A 12,487-nucleotide genomic window follows, 5' to 3' on the forward strand; every position below is an offset into this window, starting at 1 on the left:
GGGCTCAGAGTCTCCCATGGTCTCAGCAGGCTGGCCTGGGTCCAGGGACCTGATGGCCAAACGCTGCCCGTCCTAGCTTCCCCTGTCGCTTTCTGAAACAACCACACATCACCTCAAGTGGGTTCTGCAGCTAGCTCTTGGGTGTGAACAGTTAACTGGGGAGCGGGAAGGGGGGAGACTGTCTTTGGCGGCCTTCCAACAGGACACAGGATGTGTGTGGACAGGCTGTCCACAGACGCTGTCAACCACAGAACAGAACGGGACATAAGGGAGTGAGGTGCAGGCCAAGGTGTCCACTGGAGAGCATGGTCCTACTGCTGCTGCTGGGCCTGGTGCTCAGCCTTGCCAATGCGCAATTCAGCCAGGATTTCACGGTGCAGAGGAACCACAACATGGCCAGGGTGGGCCAAGCCCTATGGGGCTAGGTTAGGCTTCATGAAGAGTACCTGCCTTCCCTTGACTGGGTGGGATGCTCGACCTTGAAACAGGGTGTCTGTGCCATGGGAGCCCTTCCCAGCCCAGCCATGATGGCAGCCAGAGGGTACAGAAGGAACCCTGAGAGGAATGAGGGCAGAGGCGGGGCTGGGAAGGCAAAAAGAGGTCTCAGCTTGGAGCTAGTGTTCGGGGACTCACCCAGAAGCGTGGTGGCCATGGGGGTCAAGCAGCCCCAGGGCTGTGATAGGCCTCCCGTCACTCAATCTTTCCTTCCAGATTTCCGGGACCTGGAACTCTTTTTTCATGGCCTCAGATAACATGACGCGGATTAGAGAAAACGGAGACCTGAGGCTCTTCATCCGAAACATCAGTATCTTAAAGAAAGGCAGCCTGCAGTTCGACTTCCATTTTATGTGCGTGTTGCCCACCGCCCCTCCCCGCAAGCTGAAACTAGGGGAGACTGTGTTCCCGTGCCGCACGGGAACTTCATACACTCACACACCTGTATGCCTGGGCCAGTGTGTGAATGGTCGCCAGCCCTTCCCTGGGGATCATCATGATGGGGTAGGGGTGCCCTGGCCTATTTCTATGTTCTGCGCCTTCTGGTTATGGAAGCCAAAAGTACTAGGCTTGGGGGCTCAGTGGCCTCCTGCCATGATGCAGGCAGGGAGAAGGGACCAGTGCTTGCTCTGAGCCTCTCCCCTCTCTGTCCCCCAGGGTACAAGGAGAATGTGTAGCTGTGACCATGGTCTGTGAAAAGACAGAGACCAACGGGGAATTCACCGTTGATTGTGAGTGGAATCCCTGCTCCTCCTTCTCTGGCAGCCAGGAAGCTTTTCTGCTGAGGCCTTGCCCACTCTGCTAAACACTCACCCCAAACCCTAAAGCAAGAGCACCCCAGCCTAGGGGAACTGAAGGGCCCCCAGCCTGGCCCTCTCTCTGGATATCACCAGCCTGGAACTCCCAGAGAGGCAAAGGCCATGCTGAGGCCTGTGGAGACGGCACGCAAAGGCCCATCCTCAGACAGACAGATGGGAGCCATGATACCCAGCCACCCATACTCCCATACCACAGCCTCCTCCTGCGCCAGTACTGGGCATCCAAACTTCTGCTTAGCAGAAGACACATACACATGACACTCACTCCAGAAGTGGGGGTGGGCTGCCCCAGTGCCAGGGGAAAAGGGGGTGAGGACTTCTGTCTCTGCAGATGAGGGGAAAAACAGGGTGCGGCTCTCAGAGACTGACTACAGAATATACGTCATCTTCTACATGGAGAACATCAAGAATGGAACCAAGACCCACGTGCTGGCGCTCTACGGTAACCCAACCCCCGTCTGTTCGGGAATCCCAGCCACTGGTAGGGGGTCTCCCTTGGGCCCTAGACACATGATGGAATGGTGCCTTGGGACCCCTCCCCAACAAAGTCCCAAATTTGTCCCCAGGACGCATCCCAAATTATGAGAAGACTTGCCTGAAAAGATTTGAAAACATCTGCAAAAAATATGGGCTGGATTCACAAAATATCATCAACTTGATAGACCAAGGTAGGCTCCCTGCTTTGGCCCAGAAAGGGTCCAGAGAAGGCAGAATTGCAGCTTGGTGTGCCTGGCACAGACGACCTGAGGATTGGGATGGGGAGTCAAGGGGAGGCTCAGCAAGCCATCTGACATCCCCTTGTCTCCCCAGATGACTGCTACGACGTCCCAAAGAGGAGCTAGTCAGCTTCCGGTACGTGAATTTTGATCTGAGTGTAAGACACGGCAGCCCAAGGTGTTGGTAGCCGGACAGGGCAGCACAGAGTCACTGTCAGAGGCTGGGGGAGGTTCAGCCCAGAGTGGCCCTGAGCAGCGCGTCTCAGAGCTCACACTCTGCCTGCTGCTGGGTTGTCCTACAGAAGCCAAGCAGCACACAGTTCTTTGTAGAAGATTGTGTGTGATAGATTCCCAGAATCAGGGTTATAATGGGCCTTACGTGATGTGTCTGAGTAGAGCAGGAAACCTGGCCCTGAGAAACTACTGCGGATGCTGTGCTTAGGAAAGTGTAGCACTTGGTATTTACTGTCCTGCAGCTTTACATCCCAGAGACCTGAAGTCCAGGTATTGCGAAGCCAGCACTGGGCATCACCATCATTTTCCTGCTGTTCGTCTGTGGTCGCAGCTCCCTACTCTCTGCCTCTGTCTTCACGTAGCCTTCTGTTCTGCATCTCCTCCTCCATTGGTGTAAGACACCCAGGCATCCCAACTGACCTCACCTGATTTCTGAAGACTCTTGGCAAATAAAGTCTCTCCTTTGGTCTCAACATGAAGACAGACATGTGTTCGGGGATGTCGCATTTGACACTTAGAGGTCCTTTCTTGGTAATGGGCATCCGTGACAGCAAAGACCACCCTCAGAACACCCCAAAGACTGGCACCAGAGTCACCTCTTAAAGGACCCTGCGCACAGACCCACGGGGTTCCGATGGGTCGAACCCCTGTCTGCCCTGCTCTGGTCTAGCCTCCCTGGCAGATTAGTGATAGCAGCCCCACTGGGAGAAGGGTGTGTTCCGTGTGTTGGTGAACACACAACAGATAAAAGTCACGGTACTGGGCGTATGGCGGGGAGCTGTGAAAGCTGCACCCACACAGGTGGCTCTGCAAAGATGCTCACAGCAGCTCCATCCATGACCACAGCCTGCAACAGCTGACAGACTGCAGCAAGCCAGGGTCCTGGGTCATATATAAAAAAGAACAATGGCCAAACTGTAGGAAAGGGGACAGATAAGAGGACACAGAGTCAGGAAAGAGACGCAAATGTGGTTCTAAATAGGTGGCAAGATGATCCCAGCTGTGCTGAGCAGTACTGTCACAGAACGACAGAGGTGGTGGGTACACAGACCTGGCCAGTGTTCGCTCTGCCAGTGTGCTGTGTTGGGCATAGGATTGCCCGGTAGCCACACTGCTGAGTCCTCAACCATAGCGATTGCTGGGATAGGAGCCCAGCAGGCTACTTCAGGTTATAGCTTGGGAGGCAGTCTGTCCTGGAGCAGTCCAGCTGAGGGGTGGGAGTGGGGGCAGGCAGAGGTTAGTAGCCTTCTGAAGGGCTTGCCAGCAGGCAGAATGACTCTGTTGGGAGGATGGAAGGTTCCTGGCACTCCCAGGCCGCCCAGCTTCTGGATCCCTTGGTACAGCAGTGTGCTGAACCACAGCGAGACAGACATGCAGGGACCACCCACATGATCAGGGCCTGCTGGGGAGGAGAGACGGCATTGGCACGTTGGTGTTTTTTTGTACCTGCTGCAAAATCAGCCGAAGGAAGAGTTTGTTTGGGCTCACAAGGGCATGGTTCCTTGTGGTGGGGACGGAGGGACAGTGGGGACATGAGGCCACTGTCACACTGCACCCGCACTCAGGAAGCAGAGAGACGTAAACTATGATGTTCATTGTCCTTGCCCTTTTAACTGGGTCTCAGACCCAGCCCACGGAATGGTGCCATGGGTACATAGGGTGAGTCTTCCATCTCAAGGAACTCGGTCCAGAAACTCCCCCACAAGCATGCTCAGGGGTTCTTTCTCAGAAGGGTATAGATCCTGTCAAATTGACAATATTGACCATTACAACTGGGGATCAGAATAATGGCTGTCCTGAAGAACAGTAGGAAGTAGTTAAGTAGTACATACTTTATGGAAGAGACAGATGATCAGAATCCTTTCTAAAACCCCTTCATCGCCACTAAACCAAAGGGATATCAGGCATCTCCAAATCCTTTCAAGTAGACTATCTTTTGATAACTGCTTCAGTATTTATCAAAACAAAACTTTGACACATGTTTTTTTTTAAACTGTGCGACCCTCCATATTAAACCTAGAATCTTTACTCAGAATCTTTACATCAACAAACTCAGCCTGATCCAGTTTATGTTCTTTCCCCTATGACACAGGCTGCAAGCTGTCTGTGGTGACTCCATTTTGGCATTTTGGATGAACTTTGTCTTACTGAGTAAAGTGCCGGTAACTGTAAGGGAGACTAAGAAAAACAATTCCGGGAAGAAAAACATCTCAAGGACATGGGCTCTTTGCAACCGTCGTCCTGACCTAATTATTTTTTGCTAATCTCATATTTTTACTTTTGTACTCTTTGCTTAGCTTGCAGCTGTGGGAAGGGAACCTTGGGGACTTTCCAGCTAGTATATGACTTTTCTTGCTTAAATATGGATCCTGTTTTCAGGTCCTGAGTACCGAGATGCAGGCACCAGCTAGCTGGAATAAAGACTTTCTATTGGCTCATTTCCGCATGGTCTTCCCTTGGAGCCCCACAACATCACCAGCATCCCACACTCTTAAAATCCTTCTCACATATATTCCCCCAGACTTCTACTTGGTGGAGTTAGCAAACACATTGAGCTCCTTAGTGATGTAGCGCACCTCCTCATGGACCGCGTTTCCTCCAGGAGTCTGCTTTGCCTCAAATCTGGTTCTAAGTCTCCAGGCAGACTAGGAAGGATTAATTCTCTCAGTCAAAGGCAGAAAAAGGTGAGGGTGGGGGTGAGAGACTACTTCCTCAGGTGAGATAAACCCTTGAGAATCCAAGGGTTCAAAGTTTTCAGCTTTAGGAGGGCCCTCTCACACATCTCCTTCCCAAGGTACAGGATCTCATTCTTTACCAACTTTACTTTACCCTTACTTTAACCACTGACACCCTCTGAGCCTCGGACTTAAATTTTCCCTGTAATTCAGTCAACCTTATAATAAGGACACCTGTTTGATTTCCCACAACTTGAGCTCTGTGGCTGCTGGAGAGAAGATTCTCTTCCAGGACACACTCAGAAACCTCTAGACTGTAATATGTGCATCTAGAGCTGCTCAGTTTTATCAATGAGTTCATCGTTGTCCTCCACCATCTTCCGAGAGGCTAACGTTGGTTCATTTGATCATGGAGCTCGTTCTTTTTGTTGTCAACTTATCCAGAGATGCTCGGAGCAACCAGCCAGCAGCATCATTTTCCTTATTTCCCACAAACTGTCAGAAGTTTTATACACAGAGTCATCAGATCCATTGCCCCTTCGAGCTCCAGGAATCCTGTTGAGGAGGGAAAGAGGACTGTACGAGTGGGGGGGGGGGGTCAAGGTCATCACAAGGGAACCCACAGAAACAACTAACAACTCACCTAGGCTCATAGGAGCTCACAGACTCTGGACCAAGAGCTGCATGGGACCGACCTAGGCCCTCTGCATACATACGTGTGACAGTTATGTAGCTTGGACTATTTGTTGACCTAGCAGAGGATCAGGGGCTGTCCCTAATGCTTGGGCTGGCTTTTGGGGAACCTATTCCTCATACTGGGCTGCCTTGCTCAGCCTCAATACAAGGGGAGGAGCTTAGACCTACCTCAACTTGATACCCATGGGAGGCCTGTCCCTTTCTGAACAAAAAAAAGAGGAGGTAAGGGAACAGAAGGAGGGGGGGGGGGACTGTAAAGTAAATGAAAACATTTAATTAATAAAAAGAATTAATAAAAAGAAAACTATCCATTGCCCTCACAGTTGGTAAGTCAGGAAAAGCAAATGCATTTATCTCCTTAGGTTTGTGAAATAGTCCACATCATGGGCTTTCAGTACTCTCCCAGCTTCTAGGAGAGGCTTCCATAACTGCAGGTGTCAAATTGGAAGCCTATTCCAGACGCTTTAAAAATACATTCTTATACTTCTCTTGCTATAGAACCACTCCTAGTATCAAAATCTGTGTTAGTCAGGGTTCTCTAGAGGAATGCATATATGGAATTTACTAGAATGGCTTACAGGCTGTGGTCCAGCTAGTTCAGTAATGGCCGTCTACCAATGGAGGGTCCAAGTATCCAGTAGTCACTCAGTCCACGAGGCTGGATATCTCAGCTGGTCTTCAGCATGTGCTGAGACCCCAAAGGAGTAGGCTCCAGTTTTTGAAAGAATGGACTTGCTAGTGAGAGCAAGAGCAAGCAAAGAGAGCAGAAACTTCCTTCTTCCGTGTCCTTTATATAGGCTGCCTGCAGAAGGTGGGGCCCAGATTAAAGGTAGATCTTCCCACTTCAAAAGATCTGATCTAAAAGTGGGTTTAGCCACCAGGTGATGGTGGTTCATGCCTTTAATCCCAGCACTCAGGAGGCGAAGACAGGCAAGTCTCTGTGAATTTGAGGCCAGCCTGTTCCGGGAAAGCCAGGGCTACACAGAGAAACAGAGAGGGTGAAAAAAGTGGGTCTTCTACTTCTAATGATTTAATTAGGAAAAAAATTCCTCATAGGTTTTTAGTTAATTCCAGATGTAGTCAGGTGGACAATCAAGAAAAACCATCCCAGGCAGCTCTGGGCCAGTGAACCCCAACTGTCCATGGAACCAGAAACACTGATAATGCTGCCCCTTCTGCTGCTGGTGGGCCTGGCAGTGTTCTGTGGCCTCTGGGCAGAGGAAAAGCCCTCCGAGGAACTGGAGATACAGCTGTTGGAGGTGAGAAGGCAGAGGCTTTTAGCAGGGCTCCCAGGGTCAGAAGGATGCAGAGCCAGGAACAGGACTGGAAGGGCAGGCCCACGATCCCAGTGAGATGATTATGAAAGTGTGGAAGGAAGGATGCAGGACATTTCAGTATCTCAGCCGGCAGGACCCCTGGGGCAGAGCTGTCTTGGCCAGGGGCTGTGGACAGCTCTGGACACTTATCTGTTTTCTGTCCAGCAAGCGGAGATGAGTCTCTTAGGTATTAGCATGATCTCTGGTTGGACATGTTAGGTCATCATAGACACCCCAGCTCTGGCAGACTAGAGCCAGACTTCAGGCACCCCAGGCCAGGCCATGGGGCGTAAGCCTAGAATACAGCCTTCGCAAAGGCTGAAGGAAGAACTCCAAATGCAGCCAGCAGACATGGAGTGCAGCATTTGTTGTGTTCTTAGAAAAAGCTGCACCTCCCTAAGGATCAGTCACAGAGTTTGGTGGTCTGTACAATGGCATCAGAAGAGCTTGGGACCCAGACCCCTTCCTCTCCTATGTACTCACACTGCCACCCAAGGGGCCAAGGATGGCCAACCAGAGTTTTAGCCAGTGAAGAGCCCAGCCTGAAATCCAGGAACCACCAGTCTGCCAGCACCTTGGATGCCCCTGGTCACAACCTAGGCAGCAAACGGGTATAGGAGGAGATGTGGAGCAGGGCCTGCCAAAAGGCCAGGATCCCTTTAGACACCTGCAGCTCAGGGAATTGCCACAAGGTGGCATTGGCCTCCAGCAGCTCACTTAGCCTAACCAGGCCCGGTGGACACTTGAGTTTTACCGAGTCCATGAGTGGGAAGACTGGTAACCAGCTTCCTTGTAGCATGAGTCCAGTGTAAGGAGCAGTGTAAGGTTAGTAAGAAGCTCGGAATCCCAACCCATGCCTCACCATCTCTCAGCCACACCCGTGCCCTGTGCAGTTACTATAGCCAGACCCACTGGGCTGAGGAGCTACATCCAGGAGGTAAGGCCATAACAAGCTATGAATTCAGCACTGGTGGGGTCTATCTTGACTTTGAGTTCTAGGAACTTTTTTCCCAATGGGTCAAGACCAAACCCAGGCCAGAAAGAGATCTGAATAACCAGTAATCAACTAAACTCAAATTCCAAATTCCAAGAACATTTTAAAACAGCAGGGACATGAGGACAGATCCAGCTGGGAGCACCTCTATGTGACTCTCCTCCTTGCAATGGACGAAAGACAGAAGTCAGGAGGGGCCATCCAGATGCACAAGAACTCAGAGGTGGGCAAAAAGTGTCAGCACAATAGGCAGACCACTCCAGCAGGCGCAGAATCGCATACAAAGACAGGCTCAGAGAAGTTTACCCAGTTAGAGCCAGTATGATATGCCCAGCTTCAAAGTAATTAACTGGGCGGAAGGGGCTCCTGTGAGCCCATTAAGAGGACCTGGCAGATGGCATTGAAAAGACAGTTGACCCAAGGTTCAGGATGGATAGATGTCTGGCCCAGGCCCAAGCACTCTCAGGTCTCACTGAGCTTTCTGTCTGCTGCCTGTCTGCAATGAGCTTGGCCCCCTCCCTTCTCTGATGCCAATACCATGGTCCTCTGAGGACCTTTTCTAGCCCTTGCAGCCCACCACCCACCCAAGACCCCAATAATGTTCCATGGGGCAAGTGGGAGATGCAGAAGAGCTCCACCTCTGTTCCCAGCACAGCTAGCAGGCCCGGGCCAAGGCTGCCAGCATGAGTATCACAGTGACTGCAGTGGTGTTCTTGGCCCTCAGAGGGCAGAGATGGCTGATCTGGTAGCTTTGAGAAGCCCAGCCTAGTGAGCCAGTACAGGGACTGGAGCACTAGCCGTGAATCCCTGGAGAGAATCGGTTGGAAACCACTTGCTGGTAGTACCGGGGAACCTGCAGCATGCTGGACCTGACCTGAAATTGTGGAGACCCTGAAAAGTCTCAGGGTTGAGGGGTGCTGCTGGACAGGTTATGGAGAAGGCTAGCCATTTTCTCCACCCAAGGGGTCTGCTAGAGACGTCCAGGAACAGAGGTGCACAGCTTCACTACCCTCCTCACCTCAAGATCCTACAGCGTCATGTCGGCACACGCCTCTACCACATGAACGATTTCACGGGCTCCAGAGTCTAAGATATGGGTATCTTTGGGGTCGCTGCCAGTTGGCCACAACAGACAGGTGATAAGAAGTGGGGCAGCCATGGAAACAGGCTCTCAGACAGGGGTCATCAAGGTGGGCAGGCCTGAGAGAAGTCAGGGAGGTTTCCATCATTTGTGGCTTTAAATGAGTGTCGGGCGGAAGAAGAAATCAAAGGTCCCCAGAGAGGACCAGAGCGATTCATGGTCACTCCAACCCTAACGCTTCTCTCTTGTAAGCACCTTGGCCTTGACCACACACTGGCTTCTGAAAACAATGGGAATGTGGTTTTGCACAGCTCTGGGGGGGCGGGGGGAGGCGTCCTGGTCAGTCACCTGGGGAAACTCAGGTGCAGGCAGGGCCACCCTCCTCTGCCAGTTTCCCTGGCCTAGGCGTCCATCCGGTGGTAGGTGCATCATTCTCCCAGCTGTTAAGATATCAAACTTTCCGGGTTCATGTCCCGAGCAACTGCTTCTCTGGCTGCCAAATCTCTCCTGCCCCCAACTGTGGAGACAAGGAAAAGATGTGGCTCCCGTGGGCTGGGGAGAGGGAAGGACAAACAAATGGAGCACAGGTGACCGTGGCAGCAGTAACACTGCCCCCCCCATACCAAAATGGCAGGCATGTCATTGTTACATATCTGTGGAAACCTACAGGGAGTGCAAGACAGACCGCAACTGTGGGTGACAATGACATGCCAATGTAGGCTCAGAGACTTTAAGAAATGGGCCATCCTAGTGGGGTGTTGATAACAGGTGAGCTGCCAATGTGGCTCTCTGTACATGCTGCTGGGAATTAATGCTCACACACACACACACACACACACACACACACACACACACACACCCTTCCTGCCTCTTCCTGCAAGCACACCTTAGATCTAGGACCTATGTAGGCCATCTGGGGGTCATCTCAAGGTTCTGTTTTGATCAACATTTTTGCACACAAAGTCACATTTTCAGAGTGCTATCCACCATGACTTGGCTCCATTATTTAGACAATGGTAGAATAATCAGATAAAACATCCATAGATGAAATATGAACAAGTACATGGAACACAAGGTGCAGGTGCTCCACACATCTAAGCCTGTTCAGCTGAGAGAGAATACACACCCTGAGCAGCTCCCATTATCCTCTTCAGACCAGATCTGGGGCCAGCTGAGAGTGAGCATGCATCTCTCCAGCATACTGCAGCACCCGCAGCATCGCAGTCGATTGCCGAGGGAAGTCATCTCTCCAGCACACCGCAGCACCTGCAACATCGCTGTCCATCACCGAGGGAAGTCATCTCTCCAGCACAACGCAGCACATGCAACATCAAAGTCCATCACAGAGGGAAGTCATCTCTCCAGCACACAGCAGCACATGCAGCATTATAGTGCATCACTGAGAGAAGTCAGGAATTTGAGGCATGAGCTTGAAGCAGAAACCATGGAGGGACAGTGCACACTGGCTTGGCCATGATGGCTCCTGCTTAGCCAGCATCCGTATACAACCTATGTTCACCTATCCAGAAATGTCACGGTCCACAGTAGGCTGTGCCCTCCTACATCAATGGGCAATCAAGAAAACGGCCCACAGACCTCCAACAGTCCATCCTGATTGAGGCCATCCCCCGTGACTCCCTCAGCTAACTCTGGTCTTTGTCACGGGAACTGCTGAAGCTGGCTAGGCGAGGACTCCTGCAGACACATAGCCAGCATTCGGAGCTCACTGAGTATTAACAGAGAATACCCCGAACGGAAATTAGAATTCAACGTTAGAGACAACGGCAGCGGAAGTGGTGAGGAGCAAACTTAACCAAGAAGGCAGTTTTAGACACTGAAGCCACAAAATTCTGTGAACAGAACAGAAAGGTGGAACTAAACAGAAGTCCCTTTACTGACTGGGGACTCGGTGCTGTTGACAACTGACACCACAGTGACAGGCAGCTTTACTGCAGTCCTTGTCAAAATTCAAATGGAGGGTTTTATCATTTCATCTCAGTATTCCCATGAAATCCCAAGGGGCCCTGATCATAAAATTCCTTAAAAAAATAAAAATTTGAAAAAGGAAAACACCCTGACTTCAAAGTATACTGCAAGCTGGGCGTGGTGCTGCGCAGGCATATCTCTGAGTTCTAAGCCGGCCCGATATAGAGACCCTGTCTCAAAACCAAAACCAAAGCCATATAAACAAAAAGAACATATTACAAAGCTACAGTGATCAAAGCAGTGTGATGCTGGACCACACTGATGGACAGATGCCTGGATCTTAGGGGCAGAGCAGGGAGCCCAGCATAAGCCAACAAAAGTGGTAAGTCAGGGGAAAATCTACAAACACGGTGGGGGGGGTGACACAAAACACACTACACAGGAATGAAGGAAACAGTTTTTCCCACTACACCCTATCAAATCAGCTATCAAATGCTAGGACAACAAGGGAGGGAGATTTGAGGTGCTGAGTCTGTAAGAGGTTTCAAATGGACAGCAGAAGCACAGGCAATAGGAAAGACATCAGAAGTCACACAACTGGAAGCGTGAGGCCTCAAAGATCCTGAAGGCAGAGCAAAGAGGCCACAGCCTGGGACCACACGATGACTCACTGGGTAAGGGAGCTTTGCTGCCAAGCCTGACAACTTGAATTCCATCCCTGGGACCCATGGGTGAAAGGAGAGAACCAACTTCTGTGAGTTCTTCTGACCTCCACACATGTGGTATCACACACACACACACACACACACACACACACACATTAATTAATTAAAAAGACAACCCACAGAAGAGGAAAGACTATTTTCTTTTATTTAAATCGTTTTTATTAAGCTGTATATTTTTCTCCGCTCCCCTCCCTTCCTCTCCTCTCCTACCCTCTCCCATGGTCCCCACGCTCCCAATCTACTCTGGAGATCATGGAAAAGACTATTTTTGAATCGTGTCTGATAAGCATTGCCATCCAGACTCACCCACATGGCCACTCACAAACCAAACATCCCTAACTACAGTCCTAGATCCAGGCCTTCTGGCCTCTGTGGCCACTGCATGCATGTGGCGCACAGACACACATGCATGCAAAACACTCATACACATAAAATAAAATAAAATAAAATAAAATAAAATAAAATAAAATAAATCTAAAAAACAACAAAATTCTGACACATGCTTTAACACGAATGAAGCCTGACGACATTACTATACTAATCACAGAACACAAATTCAGAAAAAGTAAAAGTTAAAAGTGTGGGTTGGACCAGGCCATGGTGAAACACACCTTTAATCTCAGCAGTCCAGAGGAAGAAGAAGGTGGATCTCTGTGAATCTGAGGCTAGCCTGGTCTACAGAGCAAGTTCCAGGACAACCAGAACACAGAGAAAACCTGTCTCAAAAATCAAAACAAAACAAAAAGTGTGGGTTAGTCGGGGAGATGGCTCAGTTGACAAACTGCTTGATTAGCGTTCTCAAGACCCTGGG

General features: G+C 50.5%; 1 protein-coding gene across 1 annotated transcript; it reads left to right on the top strand.

The window, feature by feature from the left end:
- Positions 1 to 305: 305 nt before the first annotated feature.
- On the top strand, positions 306 to 9,575 carry Lcn9 (lipocalin 9). Its single transcript, XM_050155172.1, has 7 exons — positions 306 to 401; positions 712 to 848; positions 1,153 to 1,226; positions 1,645 to 1,755; positions 1,880 to 1,981; positions 2,124 to 2,165; positions 2,506 to 9,575. The coding sequence occupies exons 1-6, from the start codon at positions 306 to 308 to the stop codon at positions 2,153 to 2,155; spliced, it is 552 nt and encodes a 183-aa protein (XP_050011129.1). The 3' UTR covers positions 2,156 to 2,165; positions 2,506 to 9,575.
- The last annotated feature ends 2,912 nt before the right edge of the window (positions 9,576 to 12,487 follow it).

Source organism: Alexandromys fortis, unplaced genomic scaffold (genome assembly GCF_014885135.2).
Source record: "Alexandromys fortis isolate MF-2015 unplaced genomic scaffold, M_Fortis_MF-2015_v1.1 scaffold_72, whole genome shotgun sequence".
Taxonomy (NCBI): domain Eukaryota; kingdom Metazoa; phylum Chordata; class Mammalia; order Rodentia; family Cricetidae; genus Alexandromys; species Alexandromys fortis.